The sequence below is a fragment of the Bos taurus genome, chromosome 7 (assembly GCF_002263795.3).
Source record: "Bos taurus isolate L1 Dominette 01449 registration number 42190680 breed Hereford chromosome 7, ARS-UCD2.0, whole genome shotgun sequence".
NCBI lineage: Eukaryota > Metazoa > Chordata > Mammalia > Artiodactyla > Bovidae > Bos > Bos taurus.
Genome location: NC_037334.1, coordinates 17,603,541 through 17,616,926, shown reverse-complemented (window position 1 = coordinate 17,616,926; position 13,386 = coordinate 17,603,541). Strand labels below are relative to the sequence as shown.

The 13,386-nt window shown below is 45.1% G+C and overlaps 1 protein-coding gene across 13 annotated transcripts in view; it reads left to right on the top strand.

Annotated features, from left to right (window-relative positions):
- The window catches only part of LOC508459 (adhesion G protein-coupled receptor E1), a 75,335-nt gene that overhangs the window by 16,217 nt on the left and 45,732 nt on the right, over positions 1–13,386 (top strand). For 9 of the 13 annotated variants that reach the window (XM_059888611.1, XM_059888610.1, XM_059888616.1 and 6 more), the window contains 8 exons: positions 1,450–1,596; positions 4,069–4,215; positions 5,456–5,602; positions 7,809–7,955; positions 9,196–9,342; positions 11,549–11,695; positions 12,491–12,646; positions 12,770–12,889. In XM_059888611.1, the coding sequence (XP_059744594.1) occupies positions 1,450–1,596; positions 4,069–4,215; positions 5,456–5,602; positions 7,809–7,955; positions 9,196–9,342; positions 11,549–11,695; positions 12,491–12,646; positions 12,770–12,889 (1,158 nt within the window). The remainder of the gene's footprint in view (positions 1–1,449; positions 1,597–4,068; positions 4,216–5,455; positions 5,603–7,808; positions 7,956–9,195; positions 9,343–11,548; positions 11,696–12,490; positions 12,647–12,769; positions 12,890–13,386) is intronic. The other 4 variants (XM_059888612.1, XM_059888615.1, XM_059888613.1 and 1 more) reach the window with 4 other exon arrangements.

Sequence of the window (13,386 nt, the reverse complement as noted above, 5' to 3'; positions counted from 1 at the left end):
GGAATGATCCAACTGAGGCTCAGAGAGGTAAAGTCAGTTGTCCAGAGAGACACAGTTATTAAGTAGAAGAACATGGGTTTGAATTCCCATTGAGTATCTACTGGTCTTCTTTGATGGCTCAGTTGGTAAAGAATTTGCCTGCAATGCGGGAGACTTGGGTTTGATCCCTGGGTTGGGAAGATACCTTGGAGAAGGGAAAGGCTACCCACTCCAGTATTCTGGCCTGGAGAATTCCATGGACAGTCTATGGGGTCACAAAGAGTCAGGCATGACTGAGCAACTTTCGCTTCACTCTTCACTCTTGAGTGTCTACTATGAGTTAAGCAGTGAATCAGGCGGTACTTGAGAGGAACAGGGAACTCTATCATTAACATGATTCACACCTTTCCACTCCTGAGGGGAGATATTAACAACATCTGGAGACATTTTGGGTTGTCCAAACTGGTGGTGGTGATGGGGTGGTTGGTGTTATTGTCATATGGTGGGTAGAGAACAGAGATCCTGCTAAACATCCTCCAATGCACAGAGCAGCCTCCCTACAACCAATAATAATCTGGTTCTAAACTGCAGCACTATTATATATTTAAAGGGAGGGTGACTCCATCAAGCAAGGCATGGAGTGGCCAAGCCCTTATCATATCCTCTTTGCTTGGAGTTGGAGATATTTACAGTCATCTATGACTTTTCCAATCTATTTGTAGCAGTTAGCTATTGCTGAGTAACAAAATCACCCTGAGAGTTAGTGACTAAAACAACAACCATTTATTTAGCTCTCTGCATTCCATGTGTTGGCAGTTTAGATTGGGCTCTGCTGGTCAGTTCTTTCGGTTTCCACTGGGCTGGTCTCCATGTGTTTCTGGGCAGTTGCATGTCAGCTTTGCTGATCTTGGCTGGGCTGTCTCACATACCTGGAGCTCATCTGGGGTGATCCATCTCTCTTCCATCTTGTCTTTTTTTTATTATCCTGGAGTTTGTTCATATGGCAGAGGTAACGGGCCCAGTGTAGGAGTAGAAGCACATAGATTTCTCCAGATCTAAGTTTTGAAGTAACACCATGTTGCTTGCTCTGTATTGATTGATTCAATGCAAGTCATAGAGCCAGCTAGAGTCAAGGGCTGGGAACCAAACCCCACATCTTAAAGAGCATAGTAGCAAGGTCACACTGTGTAGCACAAACCTCATCCCAAAGTGTGGACACAGGGAAGATTAAAGGATGACAACCATTTTTGCGATCACTGATCATTATCATTTGAAACTATTTGTCACTCTTTTGTGTGCATACAGTTGGCCCGATGTATTCTCATGGCCATGCCTAACATCAAGGGAGGTTAGGGAGAAGGGGAAAGTCTGGATATTGGGGCATGTCAGGTGGAGACAATCTCGTGTTTGTAGTGTCCCGTCTTTGCTGCTTCTCCTTCTTTGACATGAGTTTTGATTTCTACTCACCAGATGTGGACGAATGTGCCAATCCCAGAAGTTGCCCAGAGCATTCCACTTGCCACAACAGTCCTGGAAGTTACTCTTGTGTCTGCAACCCTGGTTTTCAATCCAGAAGTGGAAGGAAAAGTTTCCAGGGGCTAAAAGAGATGTGTGAAGGTATTTGAAGGGGTCTTCTGGGGAATCAAGTCCAATGTGTTTGAAAAGACAGAAGTGGTGGGGAGAAGTTGAGGTGGGTCTTAGCTGAGTTCAAAGCCCTCATATGCAAAGCTGAAGCCTATAGCAATGGATTCATTCATGCATGCATTCAACAAACACTTCTTGAGCACCTACTATATGCCAAGCATTACTCTAGGGATGGAAGATACTGTGTTAACACAGAAAAAAGCATGTATTCTACTGGAACTTCTTATCATGGTGAGAGAATCAGACAACAAACAAAACACCATCATGTATTTGGGCTGAGTTTGCTGATGACGGCTTGACATTCTTCCATGCAGTGACAGTTGTGTTGGCTCAGCTGCGGGCTAGAGGATCCACTTTGAAAGGGGCTCACTTACATGGTGAAGATGGTGCTGGCTGTTGGCTGGCAGCTCTGCTAGAGTTGGAAGCTGGAGGTCTGAGTTCTCCTTGAGAGCTGCATTTTTTCATGGCTAGTTGAGCTTCCTCACAGTATGGCAGCTGAGTCAAGCATGGGCATCTCAAGAGAACCAGGTGGAAGTGTGTGATACTGTGATGACTTAGCATGGTCTTTTTATGAGCTGGTGTCTCCACCACCACAGTCACACGCATGCTGTGATTCAAGGGGAGGAAATATAAACCTCATTGCTTGATGGAAGGAGTATCAAAGGAAGGACATTGAATTAAGGGCATTAGGAATGAAAGACATTGTTTCTAGTATCTTTGGGAAATGCAAACTATTTCACAAGATGAAGACAATTTGTAACTCTGTCTCTGGAAATAATCGGATCCCTGGAAAGCCAGGTCATTTCCCCTGTACAGGTAATGTGCTCAGGCTCTCAGGCATGGGTTTTTTGTGGGCAGGTCTGATTGTGTTGGGTGCATAAGTTTCTTGGGGGTTTCCCAGGTGCTAAAGAACCTGCCTACAAATGCAGGAGACACAGGCTTGATCCCTGGGTCAGGAAGATCCCCTTGAGGAGGGCATGGCAACCCACTCCAGTATTCTTGCCTGGAGAATCTCATGGACAGAGTAGCCTGGTGCGCTACAGCCCATAGGGTCACAAAGATTCAGACATGACTGAAGTGACTTAGCACTCATGCGCACATATGTGTTCTTACCTAATCTTTACCTGCTCACTCTGCTCCACTGCTCCTCAGATGTTAATGAATGTCTTTCCAGTGGGGTCTTCCCAGAGCATTCTGAGTGCACCAACTATTAAGCTACCATTGCAGCTACCAAGTTGAATTCAGCTCTAACATCCTCAGTCAGGGAATGTGTAGAGAAGCTGATCTTCTTTACCTATTCAATTAATTAAGAACTTCATTTGATGATGCTATGAGGTAGAGATTATGATTTTCTCCCTGATTTTGAATGGAGATATTTGAAGTCATCTCTGATGCTTCTTGGAGAAGGCAATGGCACCTCACTCCAGTATTCTTGCCTGGCAAATCCCATGGACGGAGGAGCATGGTGGGCCGCAGTCCATGGGGTCGCCAAGAGTCAGACATGACTGAGCGACTTCACTTTCCCTTTTCACTTTCATGCATTGGAGAAGGAAATGGCAACCCACTCCAGTGTTCTTGCCTGGAGAATCCCAAGGACTGGGGAGCCTGGTGGGCTGCCGTCTATGGATTCGCCAGAGTCGGACACGAGTGGAGTGACTTAGCAGCAGCTGATGCTTCTGGTCTATTTGTAGCAGCTAGCTATTGCGGAGTAATAAATCATCCCATAGGTTAGTGACTAAAACAAACACCATTTATTTGTCTCCTGACCATGTGTTGGCACTTTGAGTTGGGCTCTGCTGGTCAGGTCTTTAAGTCTCCACTGGGCTTGTTCCTGTGTTTGTGGTCAGTTGTGTGTCAGCTTTGCTGATCTTGGCTGGGCTGTCTCACATATCTGGGACTCATCTGGGATGACCCATCTCTCTTCTACTTTGTCTTTTTTTGATATTAGCTTGGGGTTTGTTCATATGGTAGAGGCAAGGGGCCCAGTGTATAAGCAGAAACAAATAGGCTTCTTGGGGTCTAAGTTTGGAACTGGCACCACTTTCCTTCAGCTGTACTTCTTTGTTGAAAGCAAGTCACAGAACCAGATAGAGTGAAGAGGTGGTGAACCAAACCCCACATCTTAAAGAGAAGAGTGACAAGGTCACATTGTGTAGCACAAACCTCATCCCAAGGTGTGGACACAGGGAGGAGTAAAGGATGACAGCCATTTCTGCAATCAATGATCATTATGGCTTGAAACTATTTTCCACCCTTTTGTGTGCATACAATTGGCCAGAATTAATTCTCGTGTCATGGCTAACTGCAAGGGAAGTTTTGGAGAAGGGGAAAATCTGGGTATTTGGGAGCATCAGGTGGTGAACAGGTGGAGTGAGTCTCCTGTTTCAGTCCCCTGTCCTTTCTTCTTCCTCTGCCTTGAACTGGGTTTTCATTTCTACTCACCAGATGTGGATGAATGTGCCAGTCCCAGAAGTTGCCCAGAGCATTCGACTTGCCACAACAGTCTTGGAAGCTACTCTTGTGCCTGCAACCCAGGATATAACTCCAGAAGTGGAAAGAAGACTTTCCAGGGACCAGGGGAGACATGTCAAGGTTGGTGCAGGTGTCTTCAGTGGAATCAACTCCAATCTGTTTAGAAAGACAGCAGTGCTGGAGGAAGAGTTAGAAGTTGAGGTAGGTCTCAGCTGAGTTCAAAGTCCTGTCTGCAGAACTGAAGCCAATTCATCGATTCATGGGTTCATTCAACAAACACTTCTTGAGCACCTGCTATATAGAAAAGCACTATTCGAGGGATGGAGGATACTGCAGGGAGTCACACAGGCAAAACATTTGTTCTCCTGAAACTTTTTGTTGAGGGTGGGGAGAAACAGATGAGAAGCAACATACGTGCATGCATATGGTATTTGGACTGACTTTGGTGAGGATGACTTGACTTTGTTCCACAAAGTGCCAGTTGAGCTTGTTCAACTGGGGGCTAGAAGATCCACTTTAAAGGGGGCTCACTCAGAAGGTGAAGCTGGTGCTGAATGAAGCTGTGGGCTGGAGGTCTTAATTCTTCTCCACATGAGCTTTATCATATTTTATCATGGCTCTTTGAGCTTCCTCAGAGTATGGTGCCTGAGTCAAGCATGAGAATTCCAAAAGAACAAGGTGAAAGTGTGTGATGTTTTTATGACTTAGCACAATACTCTTCTGGTCTCCACTGGGCTTGTTCCTGTGTGTGGTCAGCTGTGTGTCAGCTTTGCCAATCATGGCTGGGCTGTCTCACACGTCTGGGACTCATCTGGGATGATCCTTCTCTCTTTCCCTTTGTCTTTTTCTTATTAGCCTGAGGTTTGTTCAAATGGCAGAGGCCAGGGACCCAATGTATGAGCAGAAGCAAATAGGTTTCTGAGGTCTAAGTTTGGAAGTGGCACCACATTGCTTCTGCCATTTCAATTGGACAGTGCAAGTCATAGAGCCAGCTAGAGTCAAGGACTGGTGAACCAAACTCCACATCTTAAAGAAGGGAGTGGCAAGGTCACATTGTGTAGCACAAACCTCATCCCAAAGTGGGGACACAGAGAGGAGTAAAGGATGACAACCACTTCTGCAATCTATAATCATTACAGTTTGAAACGAATACCCACCTTTTTCTTGCATAGAATTGGCTAGAATTTATTCTCCTGTCATGCCTAATTGCAAGGGAACTTAGAAAGAAAGAGAAAGTCTGGATATTGTGGGGGGCGGGGGTACATCTTGTGGAGAACAGGTGGAATGAATCTCCTGTTTGCAGTGTTCTGTTCTCACTGCATCTTCTACCTTGACCCGGGCTTTCATTTCTACTCACCAGATGTGGATGAATGTGCCAATCCCAGAAGTTGCCCAGACCATTCGACTTGCCACAACAGTCTTGGAAACTACTCTTGTGTCTGCAACCCGGGTTTTCAATCGAGAAGTGGAAGGAAAAGTTTCCAGGGGCCAGGAGAGATGTGTCAAGGTATGTGCAGGGGTCTTCTGGGGAATCAAGTCCAATGTGTTTGAAAAGACAGAAGTGGTGGGGAGAAGTTGAGGTGGGTCTTAGCTGAGTTCAAAGCCCTATTATGCAAAGCTGAAGCCAATAGCAATTGGTTCATTCACACATTCCTTCAACAAACACTTCTTGAGCACCTACTATATGCCAAGAATTATTCTAGGGATGGAGGATACTGTGATAACACAGAAAAAAGCATTTATTCTACTGGAACTTCTTATCATGGTGAGAGAATCAGACAACAAGCAAAACACCATCATGTATTTGGGCTGAGTTTGCTGATGACGGCTCGACATTCTTCCATGCAGTGACAGTTGTGTTGGCTCAACTGTGGGCTAGAGGATCCACTTTGAAAGGAGCTCCCTCACAAGGTGAAGGTGGTGCTTGCTGTTGGCTGGCAGTTCTGCCAGAGTTGGAAGCTGGAGGTCTACGTTCTTCTCCATGAGAGCTGCTTTTTTCATGGCTAGTTGAGCTTCCTCACAGTATGGCAGCTGAGTCAAGCATGGGCATCTCAAGAGAACCAGGTGGAAGTGTGTGATACTGTGATGACTTAGCATGGTCTTTTTATGAGCTGGTGTCTCCACCACCAGTCACATGCATGCTGTGATTCAAGGGGAGGAAATATAAACCTCATTGCTTGATGGAAGGAGTATCAAAGAAAGGACATTGAATTAAGGGCATTAGGAATGAAAGACATTGTTTCAACTATCTTTGGAAAATGCAAACTATTTCATAAGATTAAGAAAATTTGTAACTCTGTCTCTGGAAATAATTGGATCCCTGGAAAGCCAGGTCATTTCCTCTGTACAGGTAATGTGCTCAGGCTCTCAGGCTTGGGTCTTTTGTGGACAGGTCCGATTGTGTTGAGTGCATAAGTTCCTTGGGGGTTTCCCAGGTGCTAAAGAACCTGCTTACAAATGCAGGAGACACAGGCTTGATCCCTGGGTCACGAAGATCCCCTTGAGGAGGGCATGGCAACCCACTCCAGTATTCTTGCCTGGAGAATCTCATGGACAGAGTAGCCTGGTGCGCTACAGCCCATAGGGTCACAAAGATTCAGACACGACTGAAGTGACTTAGCACACATGTGCACATATGTGTTCTTACCTTAGACACCTAATCTTTATCTGCTCACTCTTCTCCACTGCTCCTCAGAGGTTAATGAATGCCTTTCTAGTGGGGTCTTCCCAGAGCATTCTGAGTGCACCAACTGTTAAGCTACCATTGCAGCTACCAAGTTGAATTCAGCTCTAACATCCTCAGTCAGGGAATGTGTAGAGAAGCTGATCTTCTTTACCTATTCAATTAATTAAGAACTTCATTTGATGATGCTATGAGGTAGAGATTATGATTTTCTACCTGATTTTGAATGGAGATATTTGAAGTCATCTCTGATGTTTTTGGTCTATTTGTAGCAGTTAGCTATTGCAGAGTAATAAATCATCCCATAGGTTAGTGGCTAAAACAAACACCACTTATTTATCTCTTGACCATGTGCTGGCACTTTGAGTTGGGCTCTGCTGGTCAGGTCTTTAAGTCTCCACTGGGCTTGTTGCTGTGTTTGTGGTCAGCTGTGTGTCAGCTTTGCTGATCTTGGCTGGGCTGTCTCACATATCTGGGACTCATCTGGGATGACCCATCTCTCTTCTACTTTGTCTTTTCTGTTATTAGCCTGAGGTTGGTTCATATGGTAGAGGGAAGGGGCCCAACGCATAAGCAGAAACAAATAGGCTTCTTGAAGTCTAAGTTTGGAACAGGCACCACTTTCCTTCAGCTGTACTTCTTTGTTGAAAGCAAGTCACAGAACCAGATAGAGTGAAGAGGTGGTGAACCAAACCCCACATCTTAAAGGGAAGAGTGGCAAGGTTGCATTGTGTAGCACCAACCTCATCCCAAGGTGTGGACACAGGGAGGAGTAAAGGATGATTCCTTTACTCATAGTAAAGCCATTCTGCAATCAATGATCATTATGCTTGAAACTATTTGTGTGTGCATACAGTTGGCCAGAATTATTCTCACGTCATGCCTAACTGCAAGGGAAGTTTTGGAGAAGGGGAAAATCTGGGTATTTGGGAGCATCAGGTGGTGAACAGGTAGAGTGAATCTCCTGTTTCAGTCCCCTGTCCTTGCTTCTTCCTCTGCCTTGATCTGAGTTTTCATTTCTACTAACCAGATGTGGATGAATGTGCCAATCCCAGAAGTTGCCCAGAGCATTCAACTTGCCACAACAGTGTTGGAAGCTACTCTTGTGCCTGCAACTCAGGATATATATCCAGAAGTGGAAAGAAGACTTTCCAGGGACCAGGGGAGACATGTCAAGGTAGGTGCAGGGGTCTTCTGGGAAATCAAGTCCATCTGTTTGGAAAGACAGCAGTTCTGGAGGAAGAGTTATAAGTTGAGGTAGGTCTTAGCTGAGTTCAAAGTCTTGTCTGCAGAACTGAAGCCAATTCATCGATTCATGGGTTCATTCAACAAACACTTCTTGAGCACCTGCTATATAGAAAAGCACTATTCGAGGGATGGAGGATATTGCAGTGAGTAACACAGGCAAAAATATTTGTTCTCCTGAAACTTCTTGTTGAGGGTGGGGAGAAACAGATGAGAAGCAACATACGTGCATGCATCTGGTATTTGGGCGGACTTTGGTGAGGATGACTTGACTTTGTTCCACAAAGTGCCAGTTGAGCTTGTTCAACTGGGGGCTAGAAGATCCACTTTAAAGGGGGCTCACTCAGAAGGTGAAGCTGGTGCTGAATGAAGCTGTGGGCTGGAGGTCTTAATTCTTCTCCACATGAGCTTTATCATATTTTATCATGGCTCTTTGAGCTTCCTCAGAGTATGGTGCCTGAGTCAAGCATGAGAATTCCAAAAGAACAAGGTGAAAGTGTGTGATGTTTTTATGACTTAGCACAATACTCTTCTGGTCTCCACTGGGCTTGTTCCTGTGTGTGGTCAGCTGTGTGTCAGCTTTGCCAATCATGGCTGGGCTGTCTCACACGTCTGGGACTCATCTGGGATGATCCTTCTCTCTTTCCCTTTGTCTTTTTCTTATTAGCCTGAGGTTTGTTCAAATGGCAGAGGCCAGGGACCCAATGTATGAGCAGAAGCAAATAGGTTTCTGAGGTCTAAGTTTGGAAGTGGCACCACATTGCTTCTGCCATTTCAATTGGACAGTGCAAGTCATAGAGCCAGCTAGAGTCAAGGACTGGTGAACCAAACTCCACATCTTAAAGAAGGGAGTGGCAAGGTCACATTGTGTAGCACAAACCTCATCCCAAAGTGGGGACACAGAGAGGAGTAAAGGATGACAACCACTTCTGCAATCTATAATCATTACAGTTTGAAACGAATACCCACCTTTTTCTTGCATAGAATTGGCTAGAATTTATTCTCCTGTCATGCCTAATTGCAAGGGAACTTAGAAAGAAAGAGAAAGTCTGGATATTGTGGGGGGCGGGGGTACATCTTGTGGAGAACAGGTGGAATGAATCTCCTGTTTGCAGTGTTCTGTTCTCACTGCATCTTCTACCTTGACCCGGGCTTTCATTTCTACTCACCAGATGTGGATGAATGTGCCAATCCCAGAAGTTGCCCAGACCATTCGACTTGCCACAACAGTCTTGGAAACTACTCTTGTGTCTGCAACCCGGGTTTTCAATCGGGAAGTGGAAGGAAAAGTTTCCAGGGGCCAGGAGAGATGTGTCAAGGTATGTGCAGGGGTCTTCTGGTGAATCAAGTCCAATGTGTTTGAAAAGACAGAAGTGGTGGGGAGAAGTTGAGGTGGGTCTTAGCTGAGTTCAAAGCCCTATTATGCAAAGCTGAAGCCAATAGCAATTGGTTCATTCACACATTCCTTCAACAAACACTTCTTGAGCACCTACTATATGCCAAGAATTATTCTAGGGATGGAGGATACTGTGATAACACAGAAAAAAGCATTTATTCTACTGGAACTTCTTATCATGGTGAGAGAATCAGACAACAAGCAAAACACCATCATGTATTTGGGCTGAGTTTGCTGATGACGGCTCGACATTCTTCCATGCAGTGACAGTTGTGTTGGCTCAACTGTGGGCTAGAGGATCCACTTTGAAAGGAGCTCCCTCACAAGGTGAAGGTGGTGCTTGCTGTTGGCTGGCAGCTCTGCCAGAGTTGGAAGCTGGAGGTCTACGTTCTTCTCCATGAGAGCTGCTTTTTTCATGGCTAGTTGAGCTTCCTCACAGTATGGCAGCTGAGTCAAGCATGGGCATCTCAAGAGAACCAGGTGGAAGTGTGTGATACTGTGATGACTTAGCATGGTCTTTTTATGAGCTGGTGTCTCCACCACCAGTCACATGCATGCTGTGATTCAAGGGGAGGAAATATAAACCTCATTGCTTGATGGAAGGAGTATCAAAGAAAGGACATTGAATTAAGGGCATTAGGAATGAAAGACATTGTTTCAACTATCTTTGGAAAATGCAAACTATTTCATAAGATTAAGAAAATTTGTAACTCTGTCTCTGGAAATAATTGGATCCCTGGAAAGCCAGGTCATTTCCTCTGTACAGGTAATGTGCTCAGGCTCTCAGGCTTGGGTCTTTTGTGGACAGGTCCGATTGTGTTGAGTGCATAAGTTCCTTGGGGGTTTCCCAGGTGCTAAAGAACCTGCTTACAAATGCAGGAGACACAGGCTTGATCCCTGGGTCACGAAGATCCCCTTGAGGAGGGCATGGCAACCCACTCCAGTATTCTTGCCTGGAGAATCTCATGGACAGAGTAGCCTGGTGCGCTACAGCCCATAGGGTCACAAAGATTCAGACACGACTGAAGTGACTTAGCACACATGTGCACATATGTGTTCTTACCTTAGACACCTAATCTTTATCTGCTCACTCTTCTCCACTGCTCCTCAGAGGTTAATGAATGCCTTTCTAGTGGGGTCTTCCCAGAGCATTCTGAGTGCACCAACTGTTAAGCTACCATTGCAGCTACCAAGTTGAATTCAGCTCTAACATCCTCAGTTAGGGAATGTGTAGAGAAGCTGATCTTCTTTACCTATTCAATTAATTAAGAACTTCATTTGATGATGCTATGAGGTAGAGATTATGATTTTCTACCTGATTTTGAATGGAGATATTTGAAGTCATCTCTGATGTTTTTGGTCTATTTGTAGCAGTTAGCTATTGCAGAGTAATAAATCATCCCATAGGTTAGTGGCTAAAACAAACACCACTTATTTATCTCTTGACCATGTGCTGGCACTTTGAGTTGGGCTCTGCTGGTCAGGTCTTTAAGTCTCCACTGGGCTTGTTGCTGTGTTTGTGGTCAGCTGTGTGTCAGCTTTGCTGATCTTGGCTGGGCTGTCTCACATATCTGGGACTCATCTGGGATGACCCATCTCTCTTCTACTTTGTCTTTTCTGTTATTAGCCTGAGGTTGGTTCATATGGTAGAGGGAAGGGGCCCAACGCATAAGCAGAAACAAATAGGCTTCTTGAAGTCTAAGTTTGGAACAGGCACCACTTTCCTTCAGCTGTACTTCTTTGTTGAAAGCAAGTCACAGAACCAGATAGAGTGAAGAGGTGGTGAACCAAACCCCACATCTTAAAGGGAAGAGTGGCAAGGTTGCATTGTGTAGCACCAACCTCATCCCAAGGTGTGGACACAGGGAGGAGTAAAGGATGATTCCTTTACTCATAGTAAAGCCATTCTGCAATCAATGATCATTATGCTTGAAACTATTTGTGTGTGCATACAGTTGGCCAGAATTATTCTCACGTCATGCCTAACTGCAAGGGAAGTTTTGGAGAAGGGGAAAATCTGGGTATTTGGGAGCATCAGGTGGTGAACAGGTAGAGTGAATCTCCTGTTTCAGTCCCCTGTCCTTGCTTCTTCCTCTGCCTTGATCTGAGTTTTCATTTCTACTAACCAGATGTGGATGAATGTGCCAATCCCAGAAGTTGCCCAGAGCATTCAACTTGCCACAACAGTGTTGGAAGCTACTCTTGTGCCTGCAACTCAGGATATATATCCAGAAGTGGAAAGAAGACTTTCCAGGGACCAGGGGAGACATGTCAAGGTAGGTGCAGGGGTCTTCTGGGAAATCAAGTCCATCTGTTTGGAAAGACAGCAGTTCTGGAGGAAGAGTTATAAGTTGAGGTAGGTCTTAGCTGAGTTCAAAGTCTTGTCTGCAGAACTGAAGCCAATTCATCGATTCATGGGTTCATTCAACAAACACTTCTTGAGCACCTGCTATATAGAAAAGCACTATTCGAGGGATGGAGGATATTGCAGTGAGTAACACAGGCAAAAATATTTGTTCTCCTGAAACTTCTTGTTGAGGGTGGGGAGAAACAGATGAGAAGCAACATACGTGCATGCATCTGGTATTTGGGCGGACTTTGGTGAGGATGACTTGACTTTGTTCCACAAAGTGCCAGTTGAGCTGGCTCAACTGGGGGCTAGAAGATCCACTTTAAAGGGGGCTCACTCAGAAGGTGAAGCCGGTGCTGAATGAAGCTGTGGGCTGGAGGTCTTAGTTCTTCTCCACATGAGCTGTTTTATCATGGCTCTTTGAGCTTCCTCAGAGTATGGTGCCTGAATCAAGCATGAGAATTCCAAAAGAACAAGGTGAAAGTGTGTGATGTTTTTGTGACTTAGCACAATACTTTTATGACCTAGTGTCACCACTGCATAGTCACAAACATGCTCAGATTCAAGAGGAGGAAATATAGACCCTGCTCGATGGAAGACGTACCCAAGAAGAGACACTGAATGAAGGGCATATGGAATAGAAGACATTGTTTCAACAATCTTTGGAAGATCCCAGCTTTATTTGAAGAAAATGTGTAACTTGGACTCTCTTTCTCTCCAGATATAGATGAATGTTCTCAAAAGCCCCCACCTTGTGGTCCTAACTCAAGGTGCAGAAACCTGCCAGGAAGGTATGAGTGCAGCTGTTTGACTGGTTTCTCCTCTCCCACGGGAAATAACTGGATCTCTGGAAAGCCAGGTCATTTCACCTGTACAGGTAATGAGCTCAGATTCTCAGGCTTGGGTCTTTTGTAGACTACTCCTATTGAGTTGAGTACATAGTGTGCTAAGCTTGGACACCTAATCTTTGGTCTACTCACTCTCTTCCATTCCTCCTCAGACATTAATGAATGCCTCTCCCATGGGGTCTGCCCTGAGCATTCTGAGTGCACCAACTCTTTGGGAAGCTACCGTTGCAGCTGCAAAGTTGGATTCACCTCTGGAAACTCCACCTGTGAAGGTACAGAGAACCTGATTTCTTTTAGCTACTCAATTAATTAAGAACTTTATTTGATGATCCTATGAGCTAGAGATTTTGATCTCCATTTTAGGAATGATCCAAATAAGGCCCATAAAAGTAAAGTGACTAGGTCAAGGATACACAGCTAGTATGTGGAAAAACATGGCTTTGAACTCTTGTTCAGGGTGTACTATGAGTTAAGCAGTGGGTCAAGCAGTATTTGAGAGTACTGAAGGACTCAGTCCCTAGCCTGATTTGTGCCCTGCTGGGGCCGGGGGTGATACTGACAATGTCTGGAGACACTTTTGTCCAAACTGGTGGTGGCGGTGGGTTGGTTTGTGTAACTGGCAACTGGTGGGTAGAGACCAGAGATCCTGCTAAACATCCTCCAATGCACAGAATAACCTTCCCGCAAGCAAGAATGATTGATCCCAAATGTAAATAGTACTGAGATAGAGACACTCCTTCCCAGGGAGATCTCAGACCCAAATGTTAGA